Source organism: Phyllostomus hastatus, unplaced genomic scaffold (assembly GCF_019186645.2).
Source record: "Phyllostomus hastatus isolate PE091 unplaced genomic scaffold, TTU_PhHast_1.1 phas_scaffold_114, whole genome shotgun sequence".
NCBI classification, from domain to species: Eukaryota; Metazoa; Chordata; class Mammalia; order Chiroptera; family Phyllostomidae; genus Phyllostomus; species Phyllostomus hastatus.
The window spans coordinates 11,019,236-11,032,736 of NW_025334006.1; the positions used below are offsets into that span (position 1 = coordinate 11,019,236).

The window sequence follows — 13,501 nt, forward strand, 5'->3', positions numbered from 1 at the left end:
CCCAAGTTAAGAGGAGTGCAGAGTGCTGTCAGGGGCAGGGGATATCCATTCCCATCTCTGGCATCCTGCCACACTCCCCATCTGTAGAGCCCATCCACAGTGATCACTGGGTGGTGAAGGGCTGCTGCTGTTCAGCTTCTTAAAATCCTGCTGTGCATATAAAATGAGCAAAAGGGGCCTACAACAGCCTCCTGAGCCACAGAGACACTCAGAAGAGCTCCCCAGACACAACTACCAGTACTCCCAAAGCTAACTAAATTATTAGTGCTGGATAGGAATAAAAGGACCAGCAGCCCAAAAGGGGCTTTCTATAGGCACCAGCGGGGTGTGCCCTTGATAGGGTCACTGGGAATGGGACACCAAACACCCTTCCTACTCTCTGAAACAGTGATGTCTAGCTGCTTCTCCTGCTCCTTACAACTATAATGCTGTGTCTATTCTCCCTAAAACTAATCCTGTAAGTGTTAATGATGCAACACCAAAAGTGGGTGAAATAAGGAATACCCCACAACTATTCTAGCAATGGCCTAGAGTCACTGCATGTTCCCTTCCCTGTCCCCCAGAAGAGTACAGCTGCTACCCTGTGAACTCGACAAAATACTAAGTACATTTCCTGATGCAAATACCTCTAGGCACCTAAGCATGATCAAACAGACTGGGTACTATAACAGGTACTTCAAAGGAAACCAGACATCAGACAAATTCCCACAGATGGGCATCCTACAAAATACCCAACTAGGACTCCTCAACACTGTCAAGGTCATTAAAAGCAAAGAATGTCTAAGAAACTGCCAAATCCAGGAGGAGCCTGATGAGACATGACAACGAAATTTGGAATGCTATCACGGATAAGATCCTAGAACACAAAGCAGACATCCGAGAAAAACTAAGGAAATCTGACTAAAGCATGGACTTGAGTTGATAATAACATATCAATATTGGTATACTACTTGTCATCGTTTTGCCAAACTTGTATCAGAGAATAGTAGGAGAAACAGGGGGAGGGGAGAGAGAGGAGCAGGAAACTCTCTGTACTATCTGCCCAATTTTTCTGTAAATTTAAAACTGTTCTAAAAAAACAAAGTCTCTATTTAAAAAGCCAGGTAAATATTTTGTACAAGTCTTTCCTTTTCAATCATTTTCTTTTATCAGCTATCAGTTTGCTAACTTAAGCTATAAACTAAGTCTTGATATCTTTTTCCTTTTTAAAAAAGATTTTATTTATTTATTTTTAGAGATGGGGGAAGGGAGGGAGAAAGAAAGGGAGAGAAACATGGATGCGCAAGAGAAACATCGATCGATTGCCTCTTGCATGCCCCCAACTGGGGACCTGACCTGAAACCCAGGCCATGTGCCCTGACTGGGAAGTAAACCTGTGGCCTTTCAGTTCACAGGCCGGCATTCAATCCACAGCCACACCAGCCAGGGCTTGACATCTTTTTGGTATAATAGAGGCTACCTTTGCAACCAGATCATCCATAAAACTTTAACTAAAAGCCTATGACCAAAAAGTCAAGGAAATAGCTAGTATTTTTTTTTTGTTCTCTCCACATTACCAAAGGGGAATATAATGAAAAAGTCTACAGAATGCCAAACATATTAAGAAGTATCCTTGTCCTGGCTGCATGGCTCAGTTGGTTGGAGCATCGTCCTCTATACCCAAAAGGCTGCAGGTTCAATCCCTGGTTGGGGCATGTATGGGAGGCAACCCATTGCTGTTTCTCTCTCACACTGATGTCTGTCTCTCTCTCTCCCCAAGCACCCTCCACCCCATCTCCCTCTCTCCCTTCCTCTCTCTAAGCATATCCCTGGGTGAGGATTAAAAAAGGAAAAGAAAAAAATGTATACCTGCTTAAAAACCATTTTAGAGAGATATGATAATGAACTCCATTCAAAGCTATGACTGAACACACCACAGAAAATAATCAAGACCAAACCAAGTTAAGTACTAGAATCCACTGCATCCACAGATAGCTTATAATCTCACCTCCAAAGCTGGACATGGCCACCAATACCAAACAGTTCATTACTTAGGGCAATCTCCCAGACAGAACCCTAGAGGGTAAGCTCCTTGAAAGCAGAAACCACTTCCCATTATTTTGAACCACCTCAAAGCACCTTTTTGAGGGCTCTGTATTTTGAAGCAATCAATTGGTACACAGAACCAAACCAGAGGCCTCTAACCAGGCAGGGTAACAAAAAGACTCCACCTCCTGAGGACATGCTGCCCCCCTCACCAATGCCCACCCAAACATAGCCCCCGCCCCCCACTGCTGTGTTATTCAGGTCTGTGAAATCTGCAAGGCCCAAGCATCCAGCAGCAGGGACGGGGAAGCCAAGCCACGTGCTCAGGGGACCATATGGCTACAAACAACACAGATGAGCTAAAACGCCACAGGGAAGGCAGGCAGGAAACTGGCAAGCCACGACAGGCACAAAAGTCTCAAGTAGGCTCAGCTAATCGCTGTGAAATGAACATGCTTCTCTGCTAACCTGGAGAGACAAGAAGAGCCCTCCCTTGCATTTCTTTCCTTAAGCAATGAAACTGCTTCAGCAGAGAATAGGAACCTGTCTTTCAGTAGGCCGAATGTATCAAGATACTTTGCTGAGTTACAAATTTCTCAGAAGTGAGACTCTTGGCCAACAGTCTGATTTACAGTGTTGCATCAGTTCCAGAAATCACCTACGGTGTCCCAGAGGCATTCAGTTTAGAGTTCATAGGTCACCTTCTGTGGGCCTTTCAGGGTATGTAGCTGTTCCTATAGAATTAATTCCTAGGAGACACAGTGGCTGTCAGACAATGTACATGAAGGCCCCACCATCTTAGGACACTTTTAGGTTTCTATAGCATTAACAGACATTTTAAATCGAGTAAAACAAATACCAAACTGCAGGTGGGTTCTAGGTTATGAAAAAAAAATGTAGATCGTTTTTTTCTGTTACATTTACTGCTGACACCCCAAGGTGACACCCCAAGGTCTACGCGAGGGGTTCACAAACAAAGGCCACCCAGCCCACCGCCTATTGCTGCACATGGTTTTATCGGAACATGAACACACCCACTCATTCACATATTGTCTACAGCTGTTTTCTTGCTACAGTGGAAGAATTAAGTAGTTGCAACAGAGATTATATGGCCCATTAAGCCTAAAATATTTACTACGTGGCCCTTTAGGAAAAAGTTGGTCAACCTTTGTTCTACAACGTATCAAAAAAATGAACACACATTGGGGCGGGTATACACTAGTTAACATTTCTGAAGAGCTGTTTGGCAAATATGCTCCAAAACATTCCTAAGGAAATAATTGCCCTTTACACAGAGATTATTCCATTTTCTAAATAAGGGAAAAATCACAAACTATATGAATGTCAAACTATTGGAGATTGGTTAAATAAATTATGATGCGGCCTTACAATGAAGCAGAACATTATGAACAAACTAAAGCAAGCTCAAACATTTACTTTGGTTCCCTCCCTAAGTACCTCCAAACAAAAATAAAGAAATTAATTTTGTTATTTTATTGCCATAACCTCAAAAGGACAAAGATTAATAGGAGAAAAGAACACAGCAACCAACTCCAGAAGATGGAAAGCAGATGTATGAGTGGTAACAATCTTCAGACTCACAAAAGCTAAATCCTGAGCTAGTAGTGAGAAAACACAATAGCTAATGTGATTTATGCTGCAAACTTCCCCCATCATCAAAACTAGGATTGGTTTAAAACTTATAAAAGCACCTGTATTTCAAGATGTACACCCATACATAAGTCTATCGCTTCTAACCCAGTGTTTAATATGTCACCCTTAAACAAGAGAAATAACCAAGGATCACCAGAGAGCCGAGGAAAGCCTCTAACATGAAAAATAAGGGACCAAGCCCTGGCTGGCGTGGCTCAGTGGATTGAGCACGGGCTGCGAACCAAAGTGTCGCAGGTTCGATTCCCAGTCAGGGTACATGCCTGGGTTGCAGGCCATGACCCCCAGCAACCACACATTGATGTTTCTCTCTCTCTCTTTCTCCCTCCCTTCCCTCTCTAAAAATAAAATAAATAAAATATTAAAAAAAAAAAAAGAAAAGTGAAAATCTTAAAAAAAAAAGAAAAATAAGGGACCAAATAACCAAAAGGGTTCAAAAACAACTTGGAGAACTCAGACTATGCAGGGAGAAGAAAATTTGTTTCGAAATATTGTAATTTCCTCAGAAAGGTAGATATAGATGATATTCACCTCTGAAACAAGTATTAGATGTTTTCAATACTGAGAAAAACATTCAGAGAACAAAACAGCTCTGAGAAATTAAAATACAGTACCATAAATGAAATAATAGAAGGGCTGAAAGGTAAATAGGAAGAAATCTAGAAAGAACAAAAAGACAGAAAGATGGAAAATAGGAGGAAAAAAATTAGAAAACCAGTTCACAAAGTCAAACATCCAAATAGGATGTTCTAGAAAATAGAGAGCAGAGAAACTAGATGGAAATCTACAAAACAGTTGAAGTTCCCAGACATAAAGAACTAAAAATTAAAGTATATGAGGGATGATTGCCCCCTACCCCTCAAAAAAACCCCAGCATTATCTTCAAGACAGACCTGTTGTGATACAGACTTCCCCAGATAGGTGAGTGTTCTAGCAACCCATCTGTATCAGTGAGTAAGCTGGCATTGTTGTGAGAGGCTGCATTCGGCTTCAGTGAATTTTTTTTTTGAGGACTCTTGCATCACATTTGCCCATTTCATGGTAGGTGATTTATGAGCTTATCTGCCCACACTGGTTTTTTGGGGTTCACCCTCATAATATATTCACACATGAATAAACAAAGTGCATCACTATGGAAGTTCAGGATAAAAAAGAATTTGCTAAAATCTAGCAGAAAGAAAAAACAAATCATATAAGGACAGGTTGGGGAATCAGAACAGTTTCAAACATCTAAAATACAAGAAAAAATCTCTAATAGCTAAATGACAGTGGAGCAATGTCCTCCTCACAATTCTGAAGAAATATAATTTCTAACAAAATTCTATACCCAACTGAACTATTATAAAACAGACACAAAAGATCTCAAAATATTGACCTACCAAGCACTCTTTTCCCAAGAAGCTAGAGAATCTGTGCCACCAAACTAAAGTATTAAATCATAAAGAAGAAGCCACAGGATCCAGTAAACCTAGTTCCAATCCAGGAATAAAGCAAAGAAAAACTCAGGATAACAGTAAAGAAATCCAACAATGACAGTTCTGTAACAGGAAAAAAGAACTATTCCAGATTGGTACAGCTCCTGGAAAGTATTGTTGACAAGTGAAAATTAACAGACTGAATCTTTGTTTTGAGAGAAGATTTTTACAGTACATGAAAAATACACATAAAATTTCAAAATTATTAACTCTAAATAAAACAAAAATTGTGCAGGAAATGAAAAGTAGGCAGAATATGCTATATGGTTTGGTGGTGATTACCATATACCCACTAAACTTTGAATATTAATTTAATCAGAATTATGATATAGTCCTAATGGAAGGATTGGGGAAGGTTGCATGCACACCCTTGTGAATATGTGTGCATGAGTGAAAAAACTAAATGCTCACCTTTCATGGTGTGAAAAAGGGGTTATACCTAACACTGAAAAACTTAAAAAGAGCAATACAAACATTTTATTGAGACAGGGATTGCCAAGGGTTAAAAATGGCTGCCTCAAGGGAGAGGAATGAACCAGTTCTTTTCTTAATAAACCCAGTTCTTTAAACTCATATTAAAAACAAAAACCTACAAATATAAATTTATACACAAGAGATTATAGATCATTACTACTCAAAAGTAGCTACTAGTCTGCAATGAGAGAAGGAGCTTGTACCAGAACGTAAACCGACCACGCAAGAATCTGAGAACATTGCTGACAATTTTTCTACAGCAATCTTTTCTTGATGAAAGAAGCAATGCCTTGATTTACATTCTAGCTCAAGTTCCTTTTATCATATTAAGGAACTTTGAGCAGGATAAGTATATGTGAAGGATCAACAAACTTTTCTGTAACAGGCCACGGAGCAAATATTTTAGGTTTTGCAAGCCATATGGTCTCTCACAAATACTCACCTTCGCCACTCTATGACGAAAACAGGTAGACAATATGTAAACGAACAGATGCAGCCACGGTCCCAATTAATTCATGGCCCTGAAATTTGATTTCATCTAACTTTCATGTGCCACAAAACATTTCCTTCCTATGTAAAATACATGCTTAGCTTGCAGATGACACAAAAACAAGTGGTGGGACACAGTGTGCCAACCCCTCCCATAGACAGTATGATAAGCTGTGTTTAAAAAGAAAGCTGTGTCACAGTAGCTTCATTTAGTGTGCTTTCTTCTTTCTTCTCTTCTAGAAATAGAAATAATGCTTAAGAATTTCAAAGTCAAAAAGTTTTAAAACCATTTACCTACCTACAAATACATTTTTCTATTCTCTAAGTAGGTTTATATCCAAATAACCCAAATTTATGTTTAAGTTATTTCAGGAGAATGATTATTTATTCCTCATAATCCCCAATCCAATAGTCACTAGGAGCAATCTACTCTATCCTGGCATTGTAGTGAATAAAACTTAATTGTAATGAAAAAAGCCTCACTGTGTCTTAAAACTAAACAGGAAAGACCACAAACAAAAAACAGATTCTGGATTTTTAAAATTGGGGAAATGTTCCTAGAGTCAGTGCTCCCTTTTCTAGTTACGATAAAGTCGTATTTAAGATAAAGGCAAAACTACTGATTCAGCCATCTAATATTTTCAATTTCTTCAGCAATGCATTAGTTCCCCAACCAGCAAAGGCCCAAACCCTCAAAATCTTCTAGGTGTCACTACAACAGAGGAGGGGCTGGTAGCCACAGTACAAGAAAATGGGACCCTCCCAGGCCTCATTTATATCACTAACATCACAGGTCCTAAATGTGAATGGTGAAAATGGAAGGCCTGCCTCCCTTGCTGACTGAAAGATCATCCTTTCTTTGTGTAGCCACAGTCTTCAAACAGAACGCATTGCCGGAAACATAAGCACAACCAAGTTTCAATTAGGTTGAACAGCCATGTCCAAGTTTCCAAGCTAGCCCAGTCCTCACACAGAAAGAAAGCAGGGATCCATTCTGGTCTGCATCAGAATGGGAAAATGCACAGGAGAGAATCCAACCAGGGACTACTCCCACTGATATCCACTAAAAGGCACAATTATGGTTAACCTGACCACAGCTTAGACACCACAGACTAGAAGATGGAGAGGGGCCACTGGAGCACTCTGTGACTTATTGCTTTGAGCATCATAAAAAAGAAAGTGAAGAAATTCAGCCAATTCCTCAGAGGCTTTGTTAAAATTTTACCATTCTAAGATAAATCATTCCAGAATTTTTCAGGCTGACAGTGCCACCTAGTGGCCTTCCATCTTAAACTATTCAGTGGCATCTGGGACAGTCACCTCTCAGAGAATACGAATATTTCACCACTTTAGTCCACAAAGCTTCCAGCATTCCCCGCCCAAATTAAAAATAGGTTGGAAAACATTACAGCATTTAAGGAAGGTGAGGAGAACAGGCCTGCCCCAAGGTACAAACCCTGTAACTAAGAAAAACACAGCACCACGGCTGGAAGTAATCAATTTAGTAGCTCGAGCTCCCATCAGAGAAATCCATCCCAGAACACAGCAGTGGAGAGCTCTTAGAAAAAAAAAACATCACAGTAGAAAAAAGTCAAAACCACACGAGTCTCCAAACAGAAAAGAAAACAAACAAGAAACTTGAGGTCATGTATACTTGAGGGCATAGGAAGAGAGAGAAATGCCATTTGCTAAGCAGACAAAACACAACAACCCCTAAAAGATAAGTAACATTTCCAAATGGCAATGTTTATAACTTTAACCCATGAACTTCTAAGGAAGTTATGCAAATTCACACACAAAAATTTAAGTTCTTATGGTGTCTAAGTGCCCTACAATACACACACGTGTACAACTGTGCATGCACCTTTATACACCTCTGGCTTGCCCTGAAATAAAAATACTTAAGTTCTTGATTGATCAAAATTTTGTGTTATCAGTGGTCTATGACAATCACTATGCATCTTAAGATGCTGAGAATGACTCACCTTGGCAACAAATTGCTTGTCCTTTTGGTCCAAGTTAGCTGTGGGAGCCACATAGTCTCTCCATATTCTCAGCCTGCGTTCCTTGGCAAACCTGACAACAAAGCAAGGATGCAAATCATTCAGACAGATCAGGTCAGCAAAGGAAATCCACCATCACCATGACAGCAAACAGTACAAAATCCTATCCTACCTCACTGACAAGGTGCCCAAAGACCACCAGTCGAAGCGGAAAAAGTGTGTCAAGAGCCACAAGAAAAAGTGTAGAGCAATTGTAACTATCTGAGATGTGTATATAAACCATAAACCCATAGCTGGTAGACTAGATTAAATATGCAATTTTTTGAGAATGAACAGTTCAAGTTCAACTTATTAGCTCTTTGGCTTATCCAGTACCTCCTGAGTGATTACTATGTACTAGGCACTATAAAGACAAACATAAAGCAAGTTTTCTTTTAAATGTAAAGAATACATACACTGAACAAACACATATACATATTTTTTTTAAAAAATAGGCTTGCTCAAGTTCCATTTGAATCCAAATCCTATGTGGAAAACAAGAACAAAATTATCATTGTAGTGCATCTAAAGAGTAAGAAAAACGAACAAAACTATAATAGAAGTTCACTAACAGAAGTTTAAAAAGCATGTTGGCAGAAATTTTTAAAGTACTAAGCCCAGTAGACTCTTTGAGTCAGACTAAGAGAGGTAAATGGAATGCTTGCAAAGCTTTAAATAAAAAAATCAATGACCAGCTGTCTCACATTTTTACAAGTAAATGAATACATGTGCAGGGGAAAGGAACTATTATTTCTGAAAACAGTATTGCAACCTTTTCTTTTTTAAGAAATGCTAAAATAAGAAAAAGACAAAGCAGCATGTTGTAGTTGTAAAATATACCAAGTACTTCAACAGAGGTTTACCAACAATGCAAACAAGTCAAACACAGCATGTAAAACAGCAGGCAAGAAATCACCAGTTATCAAAAGATGATTTGTATTTCTTGGTCTAAACCTCTTTTATAATGATGAACACTCTCTAAAAAATCCATAAAATTTCCTAAAGACATTGTAAAACATGTAGACACTCCTGTCATTACACTCACTTTCTTCAGTGAGAGGCAAGAACTTAAAGAAGGCAATAAGAGCTACCAACCAAAATAATAATTTAGAAAAATGGACTGACGGGATTTTTTTTTGGGGGGGGAGAGGAATGGAGCATCACAGAATAATCAGAGATATTTGGAACACTGTATTTTAGAACAGTATTATATCCTTTGAATTTAATTGTGGAACATAAAGACTAATAAACTTTTATGTAATAATTGTGTTTTCCTTTGTCAGATATGCCAATATTAAATGCCCCAGATTAAAATCATCTATAAATTCCAAGTATTCCTGCTCAGAGGTGTAGAAGGATGCAAAAGACCTAACAGAGGGAAGAAAACTCGTCATTCAATTCATGTTGTTACACATCTCTCAGCTGTGTGCCTTCAAGGCAAACATGTGGAGTTACCAAGACCAATATCATTTTATGATTCTGTAATGAGCCATAAAACAAGCCTTGAGACTAGAACCTTGTCATCAGCGGTCATAGTCTTTGCTTAATTTATCGTGGGAGGTGGTGGCTGAGAATTCCCGGACCATCATCTCTATTCATCTACGCTTGCTATCTGCTTCATTTTCTTCTATCTACCCCACCAAGTGAATGAAGTTCATTTACACCTGCAAATACTTGACCTTGACACTTGAAATCACCACCAATCTTTAAAATATCCACTACTGTTTTTCTGGAAATAAGTTATTTCTACACCTACACCTAGCCAAAAACAGGACAACGGCACCTCAATTTCATCAGTATTTATAACTAACACACTTTTAAATAAAGCAGGGTATTAGGCCGAAAAACAGCATTCCACAGTCCTGTGTTGGGCCCACAGGCTCTGTCTTTCTGTAATATCCCTGGCTTGAGCCTGCCTGTGTGACAGTAGGCTCAAGTAATTTCACAGTAGGCTATAAGTAATTTCACTGTCCTCAAATGAACCTCAAGTTTATTTCATCACAAATGCCTAAAATCCAGAATTTGAGAGGCTTATTTTTTTTAAAGTGACCTGGAAACATTAAAAAAGTGTATAAGGTGGAGCATAACGTCTGAGTAAAAATCTAGTTCCTTACTATGCAGCACGGAGTTGGATTAAACCTAAAGACTTACAAGTCCTCCATGAGATTCTAGCCTCTTCCGGAATTTCCCTAATCCCTTACTGAAATAAAACAGACACTGATGTAATGGGTGAGAAATCACAAGATTTCTTTCCCTAAAGATCCGCAAGGAGATCCTTGGCTGGAAGGCTTCCCCGACAGACCTTACCTCTCAGCTGCCCTCAGCTTTTCTGCACCCCGAGTGTACACCGCAATCGACCAGTCCACACAGCGTGCAAAGCCTTCCTTCAGGAGGAGCTCTGTGATGTTGCCATTCTGGAAGACAAGGCACATGAAAAGGCAGGCATGAATTAGATTCTATGGCAAGAGAATCATTCTCTGGATTTCTGACACAATTACATAGTCACAGTCTAGTCTGCAGTTCATTTTAAAAAAGAAAAAAGTAAAGCCATTGCTCAAGCACTCAGAAACAAGCCCCAGCACAGACCCACCACTCTGTGGCTCCTGTTCTCAACAACTTTGGCTTCATATCCTCACAACACCACGCACAGTGACTCTCACTTAATAGGAAAAGGATAAATGTTAGTGGCATTGAATGGAATTGACATTTCAATAGCTCTTCTTGTGGGAAAAGGAGGATGTTAATCTTTAGTGGCATTACACCTTATTATTTCCTTCCCTAAGATCAGCACTTACTCCCCTTTCCATAAGGGGAAAGCTGAAGAATGAGCTGAGTAAGGGAATAACTTAAGCTACATTTTGCCCAATGAATTACAATTCACATTCTGCTATGACACAGAGCCATCTGGCAGGGCCCAGGCAGACAGCTAGCACTCCAGAAGAAACAGACATGACCTTGGCATATTCCACACCAAGCCTCCCAGCCTTCACAACTGCTACGATGGAATGGAAGAGTTCTCTAGGCGAAGAATTAAGTAACACTAGTTATAATACAGTTACTCTGTATTAGATATAGGTTATAATAATGAAAATCCACTTAAACTTTGCTGTTAAAAAACAAGGTCATTTCCTGTCCAAGAATAACCCACCTATCAAAGAATAAAATAAGGTCACAACATAAAGAACCTATTTCCAATAGTCAGAACATAAAGAACCCATTTCCTGCTCAAAAAGCAGAGTTAGGAGGAAACTGGACTAAAGCCTGGCATACACAAAATAATTTCTCCATAGAAAGATTTCCTCACAGTTCTACCGCTATTCCAAATAGGTAACTTCTAGGCCTACATACAAATTCCCCAATCCTCTGCAGCAAATTTCAGTGCCACTTCTAATCAAGGTGGCAACCTCCCGCCTTTCCTAGGCACAACTCTGGACCCACTCTTGGGAAAATAAGTGATAAGAGTTCCCCTTGTAAACCCAGTAACATTTGAGATTAATTTTCTAAAAGTAAGAAGTTGCACAGATTTATCCAATTCTATCAGATAAGCGACATCTCCCTTGAAAATGCCTCAAAAACCAGTAGATGATAATCCTGTCAAGATATTTACTGGCTCTTAAAAACAAGAAAAAAGAAAGGGTAGCAAAATACAGCTCATCAGACCCCAAATGGACCCCCAACCCCACACAGCCCGGTCTGTATGGCATACTCACTGGATGCAGGATGGTACCCAGAATATTCTGGTTATGGCAGCTCTCCAGAATGATCTGAACATCTCTCTGAAGCAGTCGAGACTCAGTGAAAAATTTGGCTTCTGCAGCAAAAGGCTCTGGTGTTTCACTGCCATCTGCTTCTCGTCGGAAAGTTGGGCACTACAGCAAAGTAAAGTGAGTGAGTCATGCAGCCCAAACGTGAGTGCTCGCCACACTCATGCCACACTGAACTGTCCAAAAAGCATAAACCAACAAGGCTATGCTGGGGAAAGTCTCAGATCAGATCTTCTAAGACTTTTTAAAACATAATGGTAAAAAGTAACTGGAAATAGCATCATCTCAGACTTCATGGTAAGGCAAATAAAACTCATGTTATCACCCTGGCTGGTGTTGCTCAGTGGATTGAGTGCCAGCCTGTAAACCAAAGGGTCACCAGTTCGATTCCCAGTCAGGGAGCATGCCTGGGTTTTGGGCCAGGTCCCCAGTAGGGGGCGCATGAGAGGCAACTACCCATTGATGTTTCTCTCCCTCTTCCTCCCTCCCTTCCTGTTTCTTAAAAAATACACAAATAAAATCTTTAAAAAGAAAAAACCTCATGTTATTATGGAGAAAAAAATTTTATTTACATTGAAAATTACCCCCTGCAAGAAAAAAAATTCAACCAGTGCCTAGCATTAAATCCTTGTTTGTTTGTTTGTTTGTTTTAATCAAAATGTGTATTTTATATTAAGACAAGTCAAACCCAGAAAACTTCAGAGCCTCTCATCCCCTATTGCTGAGTCTTGACAATCTCTCCACACAGCCCATTCCAAACAGACCCTGAGTACTTAGAAAGTTTAAAAATATCTTATTTGCTCTCATTGGAACTGTTCTTCCACAAAGTTTAAAGGACTCTAGCCAATGCTTATGGCCCATTCTAGAGGAAATAGTAGATCCACAAGTCCCCTTGTAGAAAACTCTACCTATGACTAAACACTTCAACGAACCCTAAACCGCCCCCCCCCCCGCCCCCCCACACGTAGCCCAGTGTTTGGTCTGACCTTGATCCCTGACAGCATGACGGTAACCAGGTAGTAATCTGGGAGGAGCAAAGCCCTGACCACACTGCCATCTCGCACGTGCTCGATGATAGCTGCAAGACAGAATAAACAGCTTAAGTCATCAGCAAAACTCATTCCAGGGATAAACAAGGTCCAGTCAACTGCAGTGAACACAGCTCCTGTCCCCAAAGCCTTCGGGAAAGCTTCCCTCTAAGAAATGATGAAGCACTGGCAGGCCTTGAGTATTCACACAACAGACTCTTCCACAACTAGTCCTGGAGAACACGGATCAGAGTGACTCTTATGTCTTCAGAACCCTCTGGGACCTCATGGCTCACACCAAAGCTTTGATATCAGTAAGGTAAGTTGTTCACCTTAGTACCAGGTACCCAGCAAAAAAAATAGTAACAATTCAGGATTAGCAATAGTTTTATTTTACTGAGTCAGTGTCAACAAAGTCAAAAAGTGGGGCCAGAATTACAGTGTGTGCGCACACGTGTGTTTGGTTGTACAAAGAATAAACATTCCTACCTCAGTTACAAGAATGGCATTTAAGTAGCCAGTTTTTAGAAAAC

General features: G+C 39.9%; 1 protein-coding gene across 1 annotated transcript in view; it reads right to left on the reverse strand.

The window, feature by feature from the left end:
- SND1 (staphylococcal nuclease and tudor domain containing 1) overlaps positions 1-13,501 on the reverse strand; it is a 416,128-nt gene that overhangs the window by 359,761 nt on the left and 42,866 nt on the right. The window contains exons 6-9 of the mRNA XM_045855549.1: positions 12,927-13,018; positions 11,887-12,045; positions 10,484-10,590; positions 8,120-8,210 (exon numbers count right to left, since the gene is read on the reverse strand). Coding sequence (XP_045711505.1) covers positions 8,120-8,210; positions 10,484-10,590; positions 11,887-12,045; positions 12,927-13,018 — 449 coding nt within the window. The remainder of the gene's footprint in view (positions 1-8,119; positions 8,211-10,483; positions 10,591-11,886; positions 12,046-12,926; positions 13,019-13,501) is intronic.